Source organism: Callithrix jacchus, chromosome 22, assembly GCF_049354715.1.
Source record: "Callithrix jacchus isolate 240 chromosome 22, calJac240_pri, whole genome shotgun sequence".
Taxonomy (NCBI): Eukaryota; Metazoa; Chordata; class Mammalia; order Primates; family Cebidae; genus Callithrix; species Callithrix jacchus.
Genome location: NC_133523.1, coordinates 13,234,748 through 13,256,107, shown reverse-complemented (window position 1 = coordinate 13,256,107; position 21,360 = coordinate 13,234,748). Strand labels below are relative to the sequence as shown.

The 21,360-nt window shown below is 50.0% G+C and overlaps 1 protein-coding gene and 1 non-coding gene across 13 annotated transcripts in view; one reads left to right on the top strand and one right to left on the bottom strand.

Annotated features, from left to right (window-relative positions):
* PKN1 (protein kinase N1) overlaps positions 1-21,360 on the bottom strand; it is a 41,370-nt gene that overhangs the window by 2,341 nt on the left and 17,669 nt on the right. For all 12 annotated transcript variants that reach the window (XM_078360785.1, XM_078360784.1, XM_035284957.3 and 9 more), the window contains 12 exons: positions 17,850-17,995; positions 17,206-17,419; positions 16,323-16,517; positions 8,538-8,647; positions 8,303-8,446; positions 4,799-4,874; positions 4,583-4,712; positions 4,399-4,492; positions 1,570-1,649; positions 1,415-1,490; positions 1,229-1,320; positions 46-222 (listed from right to left, as the gene is read on the bottom strand). In XM_078360785.1, coding sequence (XP_078216911.1) covers positions 46-222; positions 1,229-1,320; positions 1,415-1,490; positions 1,570-1,649; positions 4,399-4,492; positions 4,583-4,712; positions 4,799-4,874; positions 8,303-8,446; positions 8,538-8,647; positions 16,323-16,517; positions 17,206-17,419; positions 17,850-17,995 — 1,534 coding nt within the window. The remainder of the gene's footprint in view (positions 1-45; positions 223-1,228; positions 1,321-1,414; positions 1,491-1,569; positions 1,650-4,398; positions 4,493-4,582; positions 4,713-4,798; positions 4,875-8,302; positions 8,447-8,537; positions 8,648-16,322; positions 16,518-17,205; positions 17,420-17,849; positions 17,996-21,360) is intronic.
* On the top strand, positions 18,563-18,666 carry LOC118150384 (small nucleolar RNA U13). Its single transcript, XR_004738491.2, has one exon. It is a non-coding gene; the product is annotated as a small nucleolar RNA U13 (small nucleolar RNA).

Sequence of the window (21,360 nt, the reverse complement as noted above, 5' to 3'; positions counted from 1 at the left end):
TGCTGGGGTGGGAGGCAGGGGCCCAGCCTGGGGGACTCGGCTCACACGGCACGGGGCTCGGAGAACACATCACTGTGGATGTGCAGCATCAGGTCCCCGCCGGCTGAGTACTCCATCACGAAGCACACGTGCTCCGGTGTCTGGAAACAGCCGAAGAGGTTCACCAGAAAGGGGTGTCCTGCGCTGGTCACTGCTGCCAAGATCCGCTTCTCACACATCAGGCTGGGGAGGGGCAGAAGGCAGGGGTCAGAGAATATGGCCACCCCTTACCTCAGACTCCCAGAAGGCAAGCAAAGCCCACACAGAAGAAAGCAGAACTGAGAAACGTCATCTCAGCACCTGGATACAGCCGTGCCTGAAGGCAGCACTCTCCTGAACTTTTCTTATCCAGACCAATAAATTTCTTTACTTGTTTCAGTCTTTCTGAGTTGGGTTCCTGATTATCAAAAGGATGCTGGGAAGACCAAGGGCAGTCTTGGTGCCTGTACCAAATGTGTAGAGGGGTGAGGCATTGTGTAGAGCACCTGACAACCGTGTGGAAGGCAAAGTCGGGCTGGAGTGCACTGGCGTGAAATCAGCTCATTGCAACCTCCACCTCCTGGGTTCAAGCGATTCTCCTGCCTCAGCCTCCCAAGTAGCTGGGATTACAGGCGCCTGCCACTGCGCCTGGCTAATTATTGTATTTTTAGTAGAGACAGGGTTTCACCATCTTGGCCAGGCTGGTTTTGATCTCCTGACCTCGTGATCCACCCCCCTCGGCTTCCCAAAGTGCTGAAATTACAGGTGTGAGCCCCCGCGCCTGGCCTAGGCTGGTAGGTATTAATGACTTTCTTTTGAGACAGGGCCTCACTCTGTTGCCGAGGCTGGAGTGTAGTGGCGCAACCTCAGCTCCCTGCAACCTTCACCTACTGGGCTCAGGCCATCCTCCTATCTCAGCCTCATGAGTAGCTAGAACTACAAGCATGTGCCACCACGCCTGCCTAATTATTCTGTTTTTGTAGAGATGGGGGTGTCATCACGTTGCCCGGCCTGGTCCTGAACTTCTGAACCCAAGGGATCTGCCTGCCTTGGCCTCCCAGAGTGCTGGGATTACAGGCGAGAGCCACCGCGCCTGGCGTTAATAACAACTATGAGTCACTCTCCCTACAGCCACAGGGAGAGAACTGCTTTGTCTCCCATTTCCCAAAAGAGGAAACAAGGTCCCCAGAGGACCAGAGCAGGTCCCCACCTCTCCACCTCGTCTCGGGCCACAATGTCCCCTTTCTTCAAAGCCTTGATGGCGAACAGCTCCCCACTGGACCGGAATTCGGAGAGCAGCACCTGGAACCAGAGTGGGCAGGGGTGGTTTTAGTAGCCAGCCAGAGACATGGGGGTCTGGACTCTCAGCCCCCCAGTTCCCTGCCCTCCACCTCACCTTCCCAAAGTGACCCCGGCCCAGCACTGCCAGGAACTTGAAATCCTCGAGGGTCAGAGGTGACTTCCTCAGAGGGCTGTGGAGAGAGGCCACTGATGGGAACAGGAAACCAGGCAACCAGGGGTGGTGGGCAAGGGGCCGGGGAGGGGTGTCACCTGCACAGGGCGGGGCCTGGGGTCTCCTGGGTCTCCGAAGGCAGCTCGGGAGTGGTGGAGGATTCCTGGATCGGGGAGCTCTGTGGAGGAGAGAGGAGGCCAGAGTAAGGGGAGTCAGAGAGGCCCTCGTAACAACAGCCTCCAAGGCCCAGCAATATCTGGTCCCGCGACCCCGTCCTCATGTCTCCTCCCACACAGCCCTCTCTCACTCTCCTCCAGCCACACTCCACCCAACCCTGCACCCTGAACAAACCAGGCGCAATTCTACCCCAGGACCTCTGCACAGCTGTTCCCTCTTCCCGAACTTTTCTCTTCTGACACCTGTGTGGCTCCTCGCTGACCTCCTCCAGGCCTTTACTCAAACGTCAGCTCTGCTGACCACCGCATACAACAGAGCCCCTCACGTGCCCTGTGCCCCTTCTCAGCTTTATGTCTTTCCCCAGCATGTTTTACATTCCAAATATATTTTATCAGCCAGACATGGTGGCTCATGCCTAAAATCCCAGCACTTTGGGAGGCTGAGGTGGGTTGATAACCTGAGGTCGGGAGTTCAAGACCAGCCTGACCAACATGGTGAAACCCGTCTCTACTAAAAATATTTAAAAATTAGCCGAATGTGGTGGTGGGCACCTGTTCTCCCAGCTACTTGGGAGATTGAGGCAGGAGAACTGCTCAAGGCACCATGCCTGGCCAATTGTTTATTTGGTAGAGATGGGAGCTCACTACGTTACCCAGGCTGGTACAAACACATGACCTCAGCCTCCCAAGGTGCTGGGATTACAGGTATAATTTTTAAAACAAAAGTACTTTATAATTACTTTATAACTACTTCTACTTTCTAAAAAAATAGAGATATGTATATACAATGAGCCAGGTGTAGTGGTGCACACCTGCAGTTCCAGCTACTTGGGAGGCTGAAGTGGGAGAATAATCTGAGCTCAGGAGTTTGAGGCTGCCATGAGCCATGATCGCACCACTGCACTCCAGCCTAGGTGACAGAGCAAGACCCTGTCTCAAAAAAAAGATAAAATGCATTCAGGCTGGGCTCAGTGGCTCACGCCTGTAATCCCAGCACTTTGAGAGGCTGAGGTGGGCAGATTACTTAAAAGACAGGAGTTCCAGACCAGCCCGGCCAACATGGTGAAATCCCATATCTACTAAAAATATAAAAATCAGCTAGACATGGTGGCGCATGCCTGTAGTCCCAGCTACTCAGAAGGCTGAGGTGAGAAAATCGCTTGAACCCAGGAGGCGGAGGTTGCAGTGAGCCAAGATCGTGCCATTTAGAGTGACACTCCATTTCTAAATAAATAAATAAAATGCACTCAGTAAGGTGGGCAAGAGGAACAGGTTACATATGTGTGCACCCAGCAAACCATCACCCAGCCTAGGAGTTGGCAAATGCTGGCTGGTGGCCTATTTTACATTCTGTTTTTATCAAGTTTGTAAGAGTTAAGAATGGCTTTCACATTTTTTTTTTTTTTTGATGGAGTCTCACTCTGTTGGCCAGGCTAGAGTGCCGTGACATCTTCTCGGCTCACCGCACGCTCCACCTCCCAGGTTCAAGTAATTCTCCTGCCTCAGCCTCCCGAGTAGCTGGGATTACAGGCACCTACCACCGTGCCCGGTTAATTTTTTTTTTTTGTATTATTAGTAGAGACGAGTTTCACCATGTTGGCCAGACTGGTCTCGAACTCCTGACCTTATGATCCGCCCTCCTCGGCCTCCCAAAGCACTGGGATTACAGGTGTGAGTCACGGTGCCCGGCGTTTTGGAGTTTGGCCATGTTGTTCAGACTGGACTCCAACTCCTGAGCTCAAATTATCCTCCTGCCTCAGCCTCCCGAGTAGCTGGGACCACAGGTGAACTGATTTTTACATTTAAAATCAGTTTAAAAAAACTGATTGGGGTAAAAACAAAGTTGTTGGGGAAAAAAAAGAAAAGAGGAGTAATATTTCATCACCCATGAAAGTTCTACGATGTCCGCACTTCAGTGTGTACTACCAGTGAGGTTTTACTGGAAGACAGACACTCTCTTATGGTGTACAGATCGTCTGTGGCTGCTCTCAGCCTCCTACAGAGCAGACAGGGACTGTCTGGCCGCAAAGCCAAAACTATTGACTCTCTGGTGCTTTACGGAAAATGGGTGCTGCCCTCTGACCTAGATCAAGATGAGGAACATTTCTGTCACCCTGTATGTCCCACTGTGGCTCCTGGCTTTCGGGAACCTCTGTCTAGAGAACACTACTCTTTTTTTTTTTTTTTTTTTTGGGACGGAGTCTCGCTGTTACCCAGGCCGGAGTGCAGTGGTGTGATCTTGGCTCACTGAAACCTCTGCCTCCCAGGTTCAAGCAATTCTCCTGCCTCAGCCTCCCGAGTAGCTGGGACTACAGGTGCCCACCACCATGCCCAGCTAATTTTTGTATTTTTAGTAGAGATGGGGTTTCACCATATTGGCCAGGCTGGTCTCGAACTCTTGACCCCATAATCCACCCGCCTCAGCCTCCAAAAGTGCTGGGATTACAGGCGTGAGCTACCACACCCGGCCCATATCCAGCTAACTTTTTATAGAAATGGGGTTTCACTGTGTTGTTCAGGCTGGTCTCAAACTCCAGGGCTCCAGTGGTCCTCCCCTGTCTGCCTCCCAAAAGTGCTGGGATTATAGGCATGAGCCACTTTTTAACCAGGATGGAGATCTGGGCACACATTTTTAGCCAGCATAGACATGCTGCGTGACTCCAGGGAAGTTCCTAGAGGTCTCTGAGCCTGGAGCAGGACCCCTGACGCTGCCCAGGCCAGACCTAGGGGGAAAGAAGGGGGGACCCTCACCAGGCTCGATGGGCTAGAAGGAGGATCCTGCGAGCTCTTCTGCGGTGAGCTGTCTGAGTCGGTGCTGAGGTTCAGCTTCTCCACCGATATGTCACTGCAGCAGAAGAGAGAAGGGTGTGTCTGGGACGCAAGACCCTGGAAAGCTTCAAGGGGCAACTGGGTCCCTGGGGCCCTCCTTCCTTACCTGGCGCTCCGGGCCTCGGATCCCGGAGAAGCCCCGGGGCTGAAGGTGGTGTTGGGGATGAGCCTCCGGAGCAGCCGCACCCACGTGGCAACATCGATGTTCATCTGCCTAGCGTGCTGGAACGCCTTCCCTGGGGGGACAGGGGCAGGTGTCACCCCTCGTGACACTCTCAGGATCCCCAGCCTCTCCCCGAGAGGCTCTGGAGCAGCCTCTCACCTTGCTGCTTGGAGAAAATTTTCTTCTGCCGTCGGAGCCGAGGAATCCTCTCAATGACAGGGTTTCGGAAGGTGACCTGGAGGGAGGGACCAAAAGGTGAGGTCGCCCTGCCCCCCTGCAGGCAGACAGCTTGGTGAGGAAGCCCCTAGGAGCATAGGCATGCGCACCTGAGTGGGGTTCTGATTGTGGGGCATCACATTCAATCCAAGTACTAGGTGACAATGAAGAGGTCATCAACCTCTTCATTGTCTCCAACTCCTGGCCTCAAACGATCCGCCCACCTTGGCCTCCCAAAGTGCTGGGATTCCAGGCATGAGCCATGGCACCTGGCCAAAAGTTCTATGGGCTGGTGCTGCAGAAAGTTCTAGGGGATGGTGCTGCTGTGGAGGCGTACAAACAGAACAGAGCGCTACCGGCAGACCTTGAAGGCGAGGAGAAATGCTTTAGAATTTGTCCCCCAGGGCGGGGCATGGTGGCTCATGCCTGTAATCCCAGCACTTTGGGATGCTGAGGTGGGCACATCATGAGGTCAAGAGATCGAGACCATCCTGGCTAACATGGTGAAACCCCGTGTCTACTAAAAATAAAAAAATTAGCTGGGCATGGTGGCGGGCTCCTGTAGTCCTAGCTACTCGGGAGGCTGAGGCAGGAGAATTGCTTAAACTCGGAAGGCAGAGGTTGCAGTGAGCTGAGATAGTGCCACTGCACTCCAGCCTGGTGACAGAGGAAGACTCCATCTCAAAAAATTTTAAAAAAAATTTGTCGCCCAGGCCACCCGCCACCACTTCCCATTTGGTTCTGGACTGTGCTCTGAATGGAAAAACAATTTAAAGCTCTGCCATCTGAGGTCAACCCCCTCCGAGCCCCTTTCTTTCAGTGGTCTGCGATGGTCAGACCAGGGAAGAACCTCTGCTTGGGGATGTGGATATAGAGAGATGGGGAAACAGATAGACAGATACAGAGACAGGGGATGGATGGCTGGGTAGTTACAGCTAGAGAGAGAGGGATTGACAGAGATAGGGACACACAGACATAGCGAGATGGATGGATGGACATGTAGATAAACACAGATATACAGAAAAAAATAGAGAGGGGCACAGATAGATATAGAGAATAGGCCGGGCGCGGTGGCTCAAGCCTGTAATCCAAGCACTTTGGAGGCCAAGGTAGGCGGATCACCTTGAGGTCGGGAGTTCAAGACCAGCCTGACCAACATGGTGAAACCCCGTCTTTATTAAAAAAAAAAAAAAAAAGCAGCAGCAGCAGCAGGTAGATATAGAGAATAGAGACAGAGAGCAGATGGGTAGACATAAGAGAGAGGAATATACAGAGATGGATGGATAGATGGATAAGATGACTGATAGATAATATAGATGGATGGATGCAAAGACAGATTGGTTGATAGATAATACAGATACATGGATGGATGGATGGATGGATGGATAAATGACTGATAGATATTATAGATGGATGATGCAAAGACAGATTGGTTGATTGATAGATAATATAGATGAATGGATGGATGGATAAGATAAACAGATAATATAGATACCTATTATAGATGAATACACAGATAAAACAGATAATATAGGTACATCTATTAATGGACAGATGGATGCATAGACAAGATGGATGGATGAATGCATAGAAAAATAGGATGGATAGATGGATAGGAAGGTTAGTAGGTAGGTAGGTAGATTGTGTATACATACATACATAGATAACCTATGCAATATATGTATGTAAAACAGGGTACACATTTAGGTTAGGGGAATATTAAAAGTGTTTTTTAGGATAAATTGGCTAAATGAGGGGTCAAGTGATTTTCCTCCTCTGTGCCTCAGTTTCCTCCACTGTCACATTTTTTTTTAATTCCTTATTTATTTATTTTTAAGACGGAGTTTTGCTCTTGTTACCCACGCTGGAGTGCAATGGCGTGATCTCGGCTCACCGCAACCTCCGCCTCCTGGGTTCAGGTAATTCTCCTGCCTCAGCCTCCCAAGTAGCTGGGATTACAGGCACGCACCACCATGCCTAGCTAATTTTTTGTATCTTTAGTAGAGACGGGGTTTCACCATGTTGACCAGGATGGTCTCAATCTCTTGACCTCGTGATCCACCCACTTCGGCCTCCCAAAGTGCTGAGATTATAGGCGTGAGCCACTGCGCCCAGCCCACTGTCAAATTTGAGTAATAACAGTCCCTCTTTTGTTGGGTGGCTGTGACAATTAACAAGTTCATGCTGGCAAAGTGCTTGCTACAGAGCCCGGTTTATGCAATGAGAACTCTGCTAGAAATGTTATTCAGATGAGAGTTCCCAACTGAAAACCCTTGACAATGTCTGGAGGTCTCTGGGCTGCCAAAGCTCAGGGGAGGCGGAGTCACCAACATCCTGTAAGCAGTGGCCAGAGGTGCTGCTAACCGTCCTCCAGAGCACGGGACAGCCCTGTCACAGAGGATGACCAGGCCCCAGTGTGAACAGCACCAAAGACAGGACACCTCCGTTCAGACCATCACCCTCCCACAACTGTGGACGGAATTGCTCTCTCTCGACCGTGGCTCTGGTAGCAAACACCACGACACGCTGCCAGGTTTTCTATCTCTTTCCTGGCTGGATGAAATTTTATAATTTATTTACTTCTTTCTTTAAACATTTCTAAATTTGGAAATCAGCTTCTTCTTCCTCTTCTTTTTGTTTTTTGAATATGTTGCTTCGGAACAAAACCAAACCCAGCTAAGGTCATGTCACTGATGTGGCCTTTTTTTATTTTTTTCTTTTTGTGAGAGAGTCTCACTCTGTTGCCCAGGCTGGAGGGCAGTGGCAGGATCACAGCTCACTGCAACCTCCACCTAAGGGGTTCAAGGGATTCTCCTGCCTCAGCCTCCCAAGTAGCTGGGAATACAGGTGCCCAATACCATATCCAGCTAATTTTTGTAGTTTTAGTAGAGGTGGGTTTTCCCCATGTTGGCCAGGATGGTCTTAAACTCCTGGCCTCAAGTGATCCACCTGTCTCGGCCTCCTAAAGTGCTGGGATTACAGGTGTGAGGCACCATGCCCAGCCTAGAACAGGCAGATCTGAAGCCTATCTTCCCTTTCTAGAAGAGCCTGATCTAAAACATATCTTTCCCTCTAGAAGACATCTATTTGAAACATATCTTCCCCTTTCAGAAGAGATAGATATAAAACATACCTTCCCCTTTTAGAAAAGCCTGACCTAAAATGTGTCTTCCCCTTACAGAAAAAGCAGATCTAAAACGCATCTTCCCCTTCTAGAAGAGGCTGACCTAAAAAGCATCTTCTCCTTCTAGAAAAGGCAGAGCTAAAACGTGTCTTCCATTTTTAGAAGAGCTGGATCTAAAACTTTTTTTTCCTCTTCTAGAAGAGCCTAAAACTTATCTTCCCCTTCTGGAAGAGCCAGACCTAAAATGTTTTTCCTTCTAGAAAACTGGAAGTTGGGGAGTGAGGGAGAAGCAGCATTTTCTCAGGGTTAGGGGTGGGCTGTACCTCAGCCACCAAGCAGCCCTGGGGTTCCATGTCCAGCTGCACCTCATGCCTCTCATTGTCCAAGAAATCCTCCAACTTCAGGAATTTGAGGGCACACAGGCCCCGCTGGTCCCGCCAGAATACTGCCAACTCCAGTTCCCGCGCCTGGAGAAAGAGGAAGAGGGCCATCACTCAGGGTGCCAGAGGCATGGAAGCCCTCCTCCTCTCAGCTCTAATGCCCTTCAACACAGCTCACCCTCTCCAGCTCCAGGGTGAAGCTCTGGTCCCAGGCGTCGGGGCCACATGGCTTCCAAGACGTCTGCCCCACCACTGTGTTATCCAGCTTAAGCACAGTGCTGACTTCATCTGAAACGGGGAGAGGGCTCAGTCAGAAAACGCTGGCAGTGGCCAGGCAAAGGTGGCTCATGCCTGTCATCCCAGCACTTTGGGAGGTCGAGGCAGGCGGATCACTTGAGGCTAGGAATTCGACACCAGCCTGGCCATCATGGCGAAATCCCATCTCTACAATATATACAAAAACTAGTTGGGTGTGGTGGCACACACCTGTAATGCCCAGTACTTGGGAGCCTGAGGCAGGAGAATTGCTTGTACCCGGGAGGCTGAGGTTGCACTGAGTTGAGCTCGTGCCACTGTACTCCAGTTTGGGTGACACAGTAAGACTCTGTCTCAAAAAAAGAAAAGAAAAACAGCTGGGCATAGTGGCTCATGCCTGTAATCTCAACACTTTGGGAAGCTGAGGCAGGAGGATCATCTGAGGTCACGAGTTCAAGACCAGCCTGCCTAAAGTGATGAAACCCTGTGTCTACTAAAAATACAAAATCACCCAGGCATGGTGGTGCATGTCTGTAATCCCAGCTACTCGGGAGGCTGAGGCAGGAGAATCACTTGAACCCAGGAGGCGGAGGTTGCAGTGAGCTGAGATTGTGCCATTGCATTCCAGCCTGGGCAACAAGAGTAAAACTTTGTCTCAAACCGAAAAAAAAAAAAAAAAAAAAAAAAGAAGAAAAGAAAAAAGAAAATGCTGGTAGAAAGGGGCACCTCTATTACCTTTTTCTTTTTTTTTTTTTTTCCTTTTTTGATAGAGATGAGTCTTGTTATGTTGCCCAGGCTGGTCTCAAACTCCTGGCCTCAAGTGATTCTCCTGCCTCAGCCTCTAAAGTATCTGGGATTACAGGCATCAGTCACCAGGCCTGGCTGTCTACTGTCTTTTTTAACGAAATCCTCCCTCCGTAACTTTTCTGCCACTGTAGTTTTGCATTTGACATTAAAGTCTTTAAATCCAGTTGATTTTTTTTACTATGGTATAAGGGGAGGCAGGGATCCAAATTCACTTTTTTTTTTTTTTGAGACAGAGTTTCACTCTTGTTACCCAGGCTGGAGTGCAACGCCGCGATCCTGGCTCACCGCAACCTCTGCCTCCTGGGTTCAGGCAATTCTCCTGCCTCAGCCTCCCGAGTAGCTGGGACTACAGGCACGTGCCACCATGCCCAGCTAATTTTTGTATTTTTAGTAGAGACGGGGTTTCACCATGTTGACCAAGATGGTCTCAATCTCTTGACCTCGTGATCCACCTGCCTCAGCCTCCCAAAGTGCTGGGATTACAGGCTTGAGCCACCGCGCCCGGCCCCAAATTCACTTTTATTCTACATGGAAGCCTCAGCAACATATTCCTAAGGATTTACTGATTGATTGATTGATTGAACCAGAGTCTTGCTCTGTCTCCCAGGCTGGAGTGCAGTGGCGCCATCTTGGCTCACTGCAACTTCTACCTCCTTCAGATTCTCACATCTCAGCCTCCAAAGTAGCTCGGACTACAGGCACACACCACCATGTCCAGCTAATTCTTGTGTTTTTAGTAGAGATGGGGTTTCACCATGTTGGCCAGGCTGGTCTTGAACTCCTGACCTCAAGTGATCTGCCTGCCTCGGCCTCCCAAGTGCTGGGATTATAGGCATGAGCCACGCACCCAGCCACTCCTAAAGATTACCCTAGTAAAATGCATGTGGGTATATGTCAGGAGATACATCTACATAACGTATATATAATGGCCCAAAATAGAGGCCTCCCACAGTCCATTAACAGAATTAATATTTTAAAACTGCAATACAGTCTTAGTAGCTGAAGTATGAAATTGCTGATATTTAACTATTTTTTTTTTTTTTGCTTTCAGAAAAAGGCAATTTGATATGGCTTAGTCTAACATAATGGATTATTAAGCAGGAAAAAAATATGAATTAACTATAGCTTCCCACAACAAAATAGATGAGTCTCCCAAAACAATGTTTTTTTTTGGTTTTGCTTTTTTTTTGTTTGTGAGATGGAGTCTCACTCTGTCACCCAAGCTGGAGTGCAGTGGCGAAATCTTGGCTCACTACAACGTCCACCTCTCAGGTTCAAGGGATTCTCCTGCCTCAGCCTCCTGAGTAGCTGGGATTACAAGCGCCACCTCCAACCCCCCCGCCCCGCCAGCACCCCTGGCTAATTTTTGTATTTTTAGGAGAGACAGGGTTTCACCATGTTGACCAGGATGGTCTTGAACTCCTAATCTTGAAATCCACCTCGGCTTCCCAAAGTGCTGGGATTACAAGCGTCAGCCACTGCACCCGGTCTTTTTCTCTTTTCTTTTTAAGATGGAGTCTACCTCAGTCACCCAGGCTGGAGTCCAGTGGTGCAAATACAGCTCACCGTAGCCCTGACGTCCTAAGCTCAAGCAGTCCTCCCGTTTCAGCCTCCTGAGTAGCGGGAACCACATTTTTGATTCATCTGTTTTCTTTTATTCCCCCATTATTTTTCTTTTCTGTGACACAGACTCAGGAGGGCCTGACAACATGTACCCCAATCTTTTTATTATTTGTAAAGACAAGGTGTTACCATGTTGCCCAGGCTGGTCTTGAACTCTTGGGCTGAAGTGATCCTCCTGAATCAGCCTCCCAAGTGCTGGGATTACAGGTATGAGCCAAGGCATCTGGCTGCAATATTCTATTTCTTTTTTTTTCACAGATAGGGTTTCACCATGTTGGCCAGGCTGGTCTTGAATTCTTGACATCAGGTGATCTGCCCACCTCGGCCCTCCCAAAGTGTTGGGATTACCGGCGTGAGCCACCTTGCCCAGCCTCGCAATATTCTATTTCTGAACCCAGGTGGTGGTGACATGGGTGTTTGTTCTCCTGTTATTCTTCCCAACACTCCCCTTTTTTTTTTTTGGTACATATGTGTTAATTTTCTTTCTTATTTTTTAGCCACAAGATTAGAAATTAAATTTTCTTTTTAAAAAAATTATGAGGCCAGGCATGGGGTGGCTCACGCCTGTAATCCCAGCACTTTGGGAGGCCAAGGCAGGCAGATCACCTGAGGTTGGGAGTTCAAGACCAGCCTGGCCAACATGGTGAAACCCAGTCTCTACTAAAAATACAAAAATGAGCCATGCATGGTGGTGCATGCCTGTAATTCCAGCTACTCGGGAAGCTGAGGCAGGAGAATCGCTTGAACCCTGGAAGCTGAGATTGCAGTGAGCAGAGATCGCACTATTGCACTCCAGCCTGGTCAACAAGATTGAAATTCCATCTCAAAAAAAAATTACGGTAAAATACATATAACATAAAATTTATCTTGTTTTTTTCTTTGAGATTGAGTCTCGCTCTGTTGCCCAGGCTGGAGTTCCGTGGCGCCATCTCGGCTCACTGTAATCTCCGCCTCCCGGGTTCAAGCAATTCTCTGCCTCAGCCTCCGGAGTAGCTAGGATTACAGGTGCCTGCCACCACGCCCAGCTCATTTTTGTATATTTAGTAGAGATGGTGTTTCACCACGTTGACCAGGCTGGTCTCAAACTCCTGACTGCCTCAGCCTCCCAAAGTGCTGTGACTACAAGCGTGAGCCACCGCGCCCGGCCATCACAGTCATGTTTAAGCATCCAGTTCAGTGGCATTAAGCACATTCATACTGCCGTGCGACCATTACCACCATCCACCTCCAGAACTCTCTCACCTTACACAACGAAAGCTCTGTCCACGTTAAATAACTCCCCATTCCCCACTCCCTCTACCCCCGGGCATCCATCATTCCACTTTCTGTCTCTGTGAGTCTGACTATTCTAGAGATATCACATAACTGGAATCATAAAATATTTGTCTTTTTGGGACTGGCACGTAGCCTAATGTCCTCAAGGTTCATCCATGTTACAGCATGGGACAGGATTTCTTTCCCCCTATTATTATTTTTTTTTTTGAGACGGAGTTTTTCGCTCTTGTTACCCAGGCTAGAGTGCAATGGGGCGATCTCGGCTCACCGCAACCTCCGCCTCCTGGGTTCAGGCAATTCTCCTGCCTCAGCCTCCTGAGTAGCTGGGATTACAGGCACGTGCCACCATGCCCAGCTAATTTTTTGTATTTTTAGTAGAGACAGGGTTTCACCATGTTGACCACGATGGTCTCGATCTCTTGACCTCGTGATCCACCCGCCTTGGCCTCCCAAAGTGCTGGGATTACAGGCATGAGCCACGACACCCGGCCTCCCTATTTTTTTTTTTTTTGAGATAGAATGTCACTCACTTTTTTGTCATAGAATGCCCAGGCTGGAGTGCAGTGGCATGATCTTGGCTCACTGCAACCCCTGCCTCCTGGGCTCAAGCGATTTTCCTACCTCAACCTCCCGAGTAGCTGGGGCTACAGGTATGTACCACCACGCCCAGCTAATTTTTTGTATTTTTAATAGAGATGGGGTTTCACCAGGTTGCCCAGGCTGGTCTCAAACTCCTGAGCTCAAGTGATCCACCTGTCTTGGCCTCTGAAAGTGCTGGGATTACAGGCCTGAGCCACCACACCTGGAAAGATTTATTTCCTTTTTATTTACTTTTTATATTATATTATTTTATATATATTTTTATTTCTTTTTCGAGAACGAGTCTCATATGTTGCCCAGGCTGGAGTGCAGTAGTGCAATCTCTGCCTCCCGGGTTCACAGTTCTCTTCTCAGCCTCCCGAGTAGCTGGGATTACAGGCGTCTGCCACCACACCCAACTAATTTTTTTTATTTTTAGTAGAGACAGGGTCTCACCTTGTTGGCCAGGCTGGTCTCGAACTCCTGACTTTGTGATCCACCCGCTTCAGCCTCCCAAAGTGCTGCAATTATAGGCCTGAGTCACCACGCCCAGCCTTCTCTCTTTTTCATTTTATTATTATTTTTTAAGATGGAGTTTCACTCTGTTGCCCAGGCTGGAGTGCAGTGGGTGCAATCTCTGCTCACTGCAACCTCCACCTCCCTGGTTCAAGCAATTCCCCTGCCTCAGCCTCCGGAGTAGCTAGGATTACAGGCACATACCACCACGCCTGGCTAATTTTTTGTATTTTTAGTAAAGATGGGGTTTCGCCATGTTGGCCAGACTGGTCACAAACTCCTGACCTCAGGCAGTCTGCCCACTCGGTCTCCCGAAGTCTTGGGATTACAGGCATGAGCCACTGCTCTGACCCTTATTTCCTTCTTGTATCTGAGTAATGTTCCATTGTATGGCTGGCCCACGTTTTGTTTATCCATTCATCTATTGGTGGACACTGGATTGCTCCCATTTTTGGCTTTCATAATGCTGCTATGAACACAGGTATACAAATATCTCTTTGAAATCCTTTTATTTTTAAAATATTTTTCTATCACTATTTTTAAAACTGACAAATAAAAATTACATGTATTTGTCAAGTACACCACGTTGTTTTGAAATATGTATACATTATGGAACCTCGGAGGCCCTGTTTTTAATCCTTTTGGGGATATGCCCAGAAGTAGAACTGGATTATATGGTTACTCTGGAGTCTTGGTTTTTTTTTTTTGGAGCGGTTTTTTTTTTCTTTTGAGACAGAGTCTCACACTGTCACCCAGGCTGGAGTGCAGTGGCATGATCTCAGCTCACTGCAACCTCCACCTCCCAGGTTCAAGCAGTTCTCCTGCCTCACCCTCCGGAGAGCTGGGACTACAGGCACGCGCCACCACGCCCAGCTAACTTTTGTATTTTTAGCAGAGATGGCGTTTCGCCATGATAGCCAGGCTGGTCTCAAACTCCTGACCTCAAGTGATCCACCTGCTTCGGCCTCCCAAAGTGTGGGGATTACAGGTGTGAGCCATTGCTCCTGGCCTGCCTACTGTGTTTTTAATTGTTTCAGGAACTCCATATACACACACACACACACATATATATACACATATATATATGTGTGTGTGTGTGTATGTATGTATAAATATGTATATATGTGTGTGTGTGTATATATATATATATATATATTGAAACGGAGTCTCTTTCTGTCACCCAGGCTGGAGTGCAGTGGCACGATCTCTGGTTATTGCAACTTCTGCCTCCTGGGTTCAAGCAATTCTCCTGCCTCAGCCTTCTGAGTAGCTGAGATTACAGACACACACCACCATGTCCAACTAATTTTTGTATTTTTAGTAGAGATGGGGTTTGCCATGTTAGCCAGGCTGGTCTCGAACTCCTGACTTCAGGTAATCTGCCCCCCACTCAGCCTCCCAAAGTGCTGGGATTACAGGTGTCAGCCACCAAGCCTGGCCATGCCAATATATTTTCCATAGTGGCTGCACCATTTTACATTCCCACCAATGGTGCACAAAGGTTCTAACTTCTCCCCACATCCTCACCAACATGTGTTATTTTCTGTTCGTTTTGTTGGGTTTTAAAAATAGTATTAGTGATCCTAATGAGTATGACATACTGGTTTCTCGTTTTTTCTTTTTCTTTTTTTAATCTAAATAAACTTGAATGTTGTTGTTGTTGTTTAATTTAGAAATAGGGTATTATTCTGTTGTCTAGGCTGGAGTGAAATGGCTCAATGATAGCTCACTACAGCCTGGAGCTCCTGGGCTCAAGTGATTCTCACATCTCATCCTCTGCAATAGCTAGGACTACAGATGCAGGCTACCACACGTGGCTAATTTTTACATTTTATTTTTTGTAGAGACGGGGTCTTGCTATGTTGCCCACGCTGGTCTCAAACTCCTGGCCTCAAACAGTCCTCCTGACTCAGCCCCCCAAAGTACTGGAATTATATGCATGAGGTGCTGCATCTGGCCTGCTTGTTTCTTTTTGTTTTATTTTGAGAAGGAGTCTCACTCTGTCACCCAGGCTGGAGTGCAGTGGCACGATCATGGCTCACTGCAACTTCTACCTCCTGGGTTCAAGTAATTCTCCTCCTCAGCCTTGCAAGTAGCTGGGATTACAGGTGGGCGCCACCACGCCTAGCTAAGTTTTTGTTTTTTTTTTTTTGAGACAGAGTTTCACTCTTGTTCCCCAGGCTGGAGTGCAATGGCGCAATCTCGGCTCACCGCAACCTCCGCCTCCTGGGTTCAGGCAATTCTCCTGCCTCAGCCTCCTGAGTAGCTGGATTACAGGCACACGCCACCCAGCTAATTTTTTGTATTTTTAGTAGAGACGGAGTTTCACCATGTTGACCAGGATGGTCTCGATCTCTTGACCTCGTGATCCACCTGCCTCGGCCTCCCAAAGTGCTGTATTTTTAAGTACAGACAGCGTTTCACTATGTTGGCCAGGCTGGTCTCAAACTCCTGACCTCAAGTGATCTGTCCACCTTTGCTTTCCAAAGTGCTGGCATTACATGTGTGAGCCACCATGCCCGACCCATGGCCTATTTTTTTTTTCTTGAGACAGAGTCTCACTGTTGCCAAGGCTGGATGGCAGTGATGCAATCTCAGCTCACTGCAACCTCCACCTTCTGGGTTCAAGCGATTTTCCTGTCTCAGCCTCCCAAGTAGCCGGGACTATAGGGGTGCATCACCATCCCTGGCTAATTTTTGTATTTTTTGTTGAGACAGGGTTTCACCATATTGGTCAGGCTGATCTCAAACTCCTGACCTTGTGATCCACATGCCTCAGCCTCCCAAAGTGCTGGGATTATTGGCATGAGCCACCGTGAGCGGCCCCTGGCCTATTTTTTAAAGGATTATGGGGCATTCCAGGTCCCCCATGCCACCCTGTTTCTTAGGGTCTATGATGCCCACTCACTGCTGTTCTCCGCTTCTGCTTTGAGGCTGCTCCGGCCACTGAGGCTTCCACTTCGGCTGTAAAGGCCCCGAGCTGGACGGCTCAGGAAGGTGGGGCGGCTGTCTGGGGTCCCAGGTCCCCCCACTGAGGGTGTAGGGTTCCAGGGGATGGTCTCTGGGAGGTCTCTGCAGCCCATCACGCGTACCTCCAGGGTCCCTACAGGAGGGGAAAGCTCAGCAGGGGTCCACGTATGGGACAGGCTGAGGGGAGGGGACCACAGTGGGGAGGGGACACATCCAGACACAGCCATGGTACAAGTGGGAGCCAGTGAAGAACAGCCAGGTTGGAGCACGGGGCCTGAGGCCAGGATGTCCATGCTGGGATAGGAGAATATGAGATAAGCGGTCCTGCCAGGAAGGGCTTGGATGTGGGAGTTTTGAGGCAGAAGAGAGGTTCAGGGTGCAGGCCAGGGGCCCAGGCAAACAGAAACAGGGTAGGACTAGGAGTTCTCCGGGAGGATTTGGTGGAGAATCTGAGGTCTGAGATGGGTTGGAGTCTATGGCGGGGCCAGTCTGGAGGGGTAGATGGCTGAGGGGTTTGAGGAAGGTGGGGCTGGCTGGTCTACAGCAGGGGGTAGGAGGCTCACAGCTGAGGGTTGTGAGGCTGAGGTGGGGGACATGGGCTGGGGGAAAACACTGGGCCAGGTGAGGAGGGGTGGAGAAATTGAGGAGTGGAGAAATTGAGGAGTGGAGAGGGGCAAGAGCCCAGGATGCAGGGGAGGGGACAGTAGGATGGGAGTCCAGGGTTGGGGAGAGTGGCGATTGAAGTTGTGGATCACAGGAATGGGGAAATGAGAGGAGTCAGAGGCCCAGGGCTGTGTGGGAGGGGCAGGTCTCAGGCCTACCTGTGAGCGGCGCGGGCTTGCACAGGGTGCTGTAGTGAGTGGCGGGGAAGGGACCGGCCAGGCGGGCGCTGAAGGCGGCAGATGAGGCTGCAGCGAGCTCTTCTCGCAGCAGCCGCCCCTTGGGGTGGTCGGCGGGCAGCTCCCCGAGCCTCCGCTCCAGAGCCTCCCGCAGCAGCCCCAGCTTCTGGTTGGATTCTGTCAATTTCTCCTGGGCCTGCGATGTGAAGTGTGGTTCTGGGGGCCGAACCAAGCTTGCCCCTTCCCAAGTGCAGGCTTAGGCGCCACCATCAGGCTGACTGAGTCTCCCACTGGACTCCTCCCTAGAGGGCTAAACCTCAAACTAACTCAGTCCCACCCCTGGGAAAACTAGACCCTGCCACTCGCAGGCATTCCGGCCTGAAACCACGCCCCTCAGTGAGGCCCCGCCCCTCACACGGAAGCTGTTCCTGGCACCCCGCCCCTTTCCTGGTTGAAGCCCCGCCCCTCACAGCAGTCTACTCTGGCAGATGCCCCGCCTCATATGAAGGTTACACCCCCTTTGAGGCTCCACCCCTTACCATGGCAGTTCCTGGCAAAGTCCCCGCTGCTTGCTGAAGCTGCGCCCCCAGCTAAAGCCCCACCTCTAATGAAAGCTCCGCCCTCACCTCGCTGACAGCCTTGCGGTCCGGGGCCTTGGCAGCGCTGAGCAGGCGCAGTACGTTCTTGGCACCCTCGGCCACCGCGTGCTCCACTCGGAAGTGGTGCCGCAGCTCTTCGATGCGCAGCTCCACGGCCCCAAGGTCAGGGCTTCCTGTGAGCGTGGAATACAGGGCAGTGAGGCTAGCCTGCAGCGCCCCACCAACCTAGTCCCAGACACCCAGCCATTCACAGGAACAGGCATGGGCCACAGACAAACCATCATGAAGATGCATCACACTTCATCCAAAGGGTGGGCACAGTAACACTGTCGCACTGTCACCTACAGGCAGCCACATTTCCACCCAGACTCTTTCATCCAAACACCATCACTCACAGGGCCAGTCCTAGGGACAAAGTTACCCGGTTATGGGGGACAGTCTGAGTAATGATACACAGGCACACTGTCACCCCAGGCGTAGAGACAGACACATTGTTCACCTCCAGGGATTTGCACAGGGACAGACACAGGCACGCTGTGGCCCCAGGGACAGTCACATTGTCTAGATTCAGACACTGTCACCCTGAGGCTGAAACCCAAAGAGACAGAATCATAAATCATAGGCTAGGTAACCCCAGCGCTTTGGGAGCCCAAGACAGGTGGATCACTTGAGGTCAGGAGTTCGAGACCAGCCTGGCCAACATGGTGAAACCCTGTCTCTACTAAAAATACAAAAATTAGATCCTTTTGTAGTTCATGAGCATGATGATTGAGTGTTCACACGCTTGTGTGAGATGTGCCACCCTCGAACCTTGTTATGACATCAGTACATTACCCATCTGACCTGAACTGGGAAAAAAAAATACAAAAACTAGCCGGGCGTGGTGGTGCATGCCTGTGGTCCCAACTACTTGAGAAGGCTGAGGCAAGAGAATCGCTTGAACCCAGGAGGCAAGGTTGCTGTGAGCCAAGACTGTACCACTATATTCCAGCCTGGTGACAGAGCAAGAGTTAGTCTCAAAAAAAAAAAAAGTTGGGTGTGGTGATGCATGCCTGTAATTCCAGCTACTCAGGAGGCTGAGGCAGGAGAATCACTTGAACCCAGGAAGTGAAGGCTGCAGTGGGCCAACATCACAACACTGCACTCCAGCCTGGGTGACAGACCGAGACTCATCTCATTAAAAAAAAAAAATCATACAGTCACCAGGTTACATAGTCAACCAGGCACAGTGACACTCATGGGCATTTGGACAACCACAGAGATACAACTATACCCACACAGATGGCATCAGTCACAAAGACACTGTTAGAGACTGAATGTTTGTCTCCTACCAAATTCCTATGTTGAACCCCTAATCCCCAATGGATGGCACTTGCAGAAAAGGCCTTTGGGAGGTAATTAGGGTTAGGTGAGGTCATAGAGGAAGGGCCATCATGATGAGATTAGTGCCCTTATCTGAAGAGGAAGAGGCTGGCCACAGTGGCTCACACCTGTAATCCCAGTGCTCTGGGAAGCTGAGGCAGGAGTTTGAAATCAGCCTGGGCACCGTTGAGAGACCTTGTCTTACTATAAATAAATAAATTAGCCAGGCATGGTGGCGTGTGCCTGTAGTCCCAGCTACTCAGGAGGCTGAAGCAGGAGGACCACTTGAGCCCAGACGGTCAAGGATACAGTGAACTGTGATCATGCCAATGCATGCCAGCCTGGGTGAGAGACCAAGACCCTGTCTCAAAAAAATAAAAATAGCCGGGCACGGTGGCTCAAGCCTGTAATCCCAGCACTTTGGGAGGCCGAGGCGGGTGGATCACGAGGTCAAGAGATCGAGACCATCCTGGTCAACATGGTGAAACCCCGTCTCTACTAAAAATACAAAAAAATAGCTGGGCATGGTGGTGCATGCCTGTAATCCCAGCTACTCAGGAGGCTGAGGCAGGAGAATTGCCTGAACTCAGGAGGCGGAGGTTGCGGTGAGCCAAGATCGCCCCATTGCACTCCAGCCTGGGTAACAAGAGCGAAACTCTGTCTCAAAAAAATAAATAAAAATAAAAAACAAGAGGAAGAGACACTAAAGCTCTTTCTCCGCCATGTGAAGACACAGTAAGAAGGCAGCTATCTGTAAGCCAGGAAGAGAGCCCACACTAGGAACTGACCATGCTGGCACCCTGACTTGGGACTGCCAGTCTCCAGAACTATGAGAAAAATAAATGTCTGTTGTTTAAGCCACTCAGCCTATGGGACTTTCTTATGGTGGCCCAAGCCAAGTAAGACAGGCACTGTAGCATTGACACTGTCACACTGTCGCCCACAGGGACAAACAGCATTACCACTTTGTCACCAGCGTGGGCACACTGTCACCTGCAAGCAGAGGAACACATACTGTGTCACATAGATGCAGTCACACTGTCACATAGAGACACTGTCATGAGTCAGGCTCTGTTATACAGACACAGCCCTGTCACCTTGGGCACAGGGACACCATTATAGGGGCAGAGAAGCACGGTCACAGACACAAATGCATTTATGCCCAAGCACATGGTCAAGGAAAGGGGCACAGGCCAGGCATGGTGGTTCACGCGTATAATCTCAACACTTTGGGAGGGTAAGTCAGGAGGATCACTTGAGGTCAGGAGTCTGAGACCAACCTGGGTGACATAGCAAAATCCAGTCTCTACAAAAAAAAAAAAAAAATTTTTTTTTGAGACAGAGTCTTACTCTGTCACCCAGCTGGAGTGCAGTGGTGCAATCTCGTCTCACTGCAACCTCTACCACCTGAGTTCAAGCAATTCTTCTGCCTCAGCCTCCCAAACAGCTGGGACTACAAGTGTGTGCCACCACACCTGGCTAATATTTTTTTGTATTTTAGTAGAGACGGAGTTTCACCATATTGGCCGGGTGATGTCGATCTCCTGACCTCATGATCCACCCGCCTTGACTCCCAAAGTGCTGGGAGCCACCTCGCCCGGCCAAAATTTTTTTTTATTTAGCTGGGTATGGTGGCACATGTCTGAGGTCCCAGCTACTCAGCAGGATTGTTCGAGCCCAGAAGGTCAAGCCTGCAGTGAGTTATGATTGTGCCACTGCATTCCAGCCTGGGCAACACAGCCAGTCTAAACAAAAAAATAGTGTCTTGGGCAATGTGTCAGTGCGATGGTGGGTGTGATTGTGGATACCCACATGGACTTCGCAGTGACCATGTGTAATGGTAGGATCACAGATTCCACTGTCTCTGGGTGTTGCCACAAGCATGGTGACTTTATCCCTAAAAGTCCCAGTGACTGACTAAGCACCGTGTGGCGGAAGGTCTAGGGGTGACAGTGAGACTATGTGTTTTTTTGTGTGTGTTTTTTTGAGACAGAGTATCACTCTGTTGCTCAGGCTGGAATGCAGTGGTACAATCTCAGCTCACTGCAACTTCTGCCTCCCGGGTTCAAGCAACTCTCCTGCCTCAGCCTCCTGAGTAGCTGGGAGTACAGGTGCCCACCACAATGCCCAGCTATTTTTGTATTTTTAGTAGAGACGGAGTTTCATCATGTTGGCC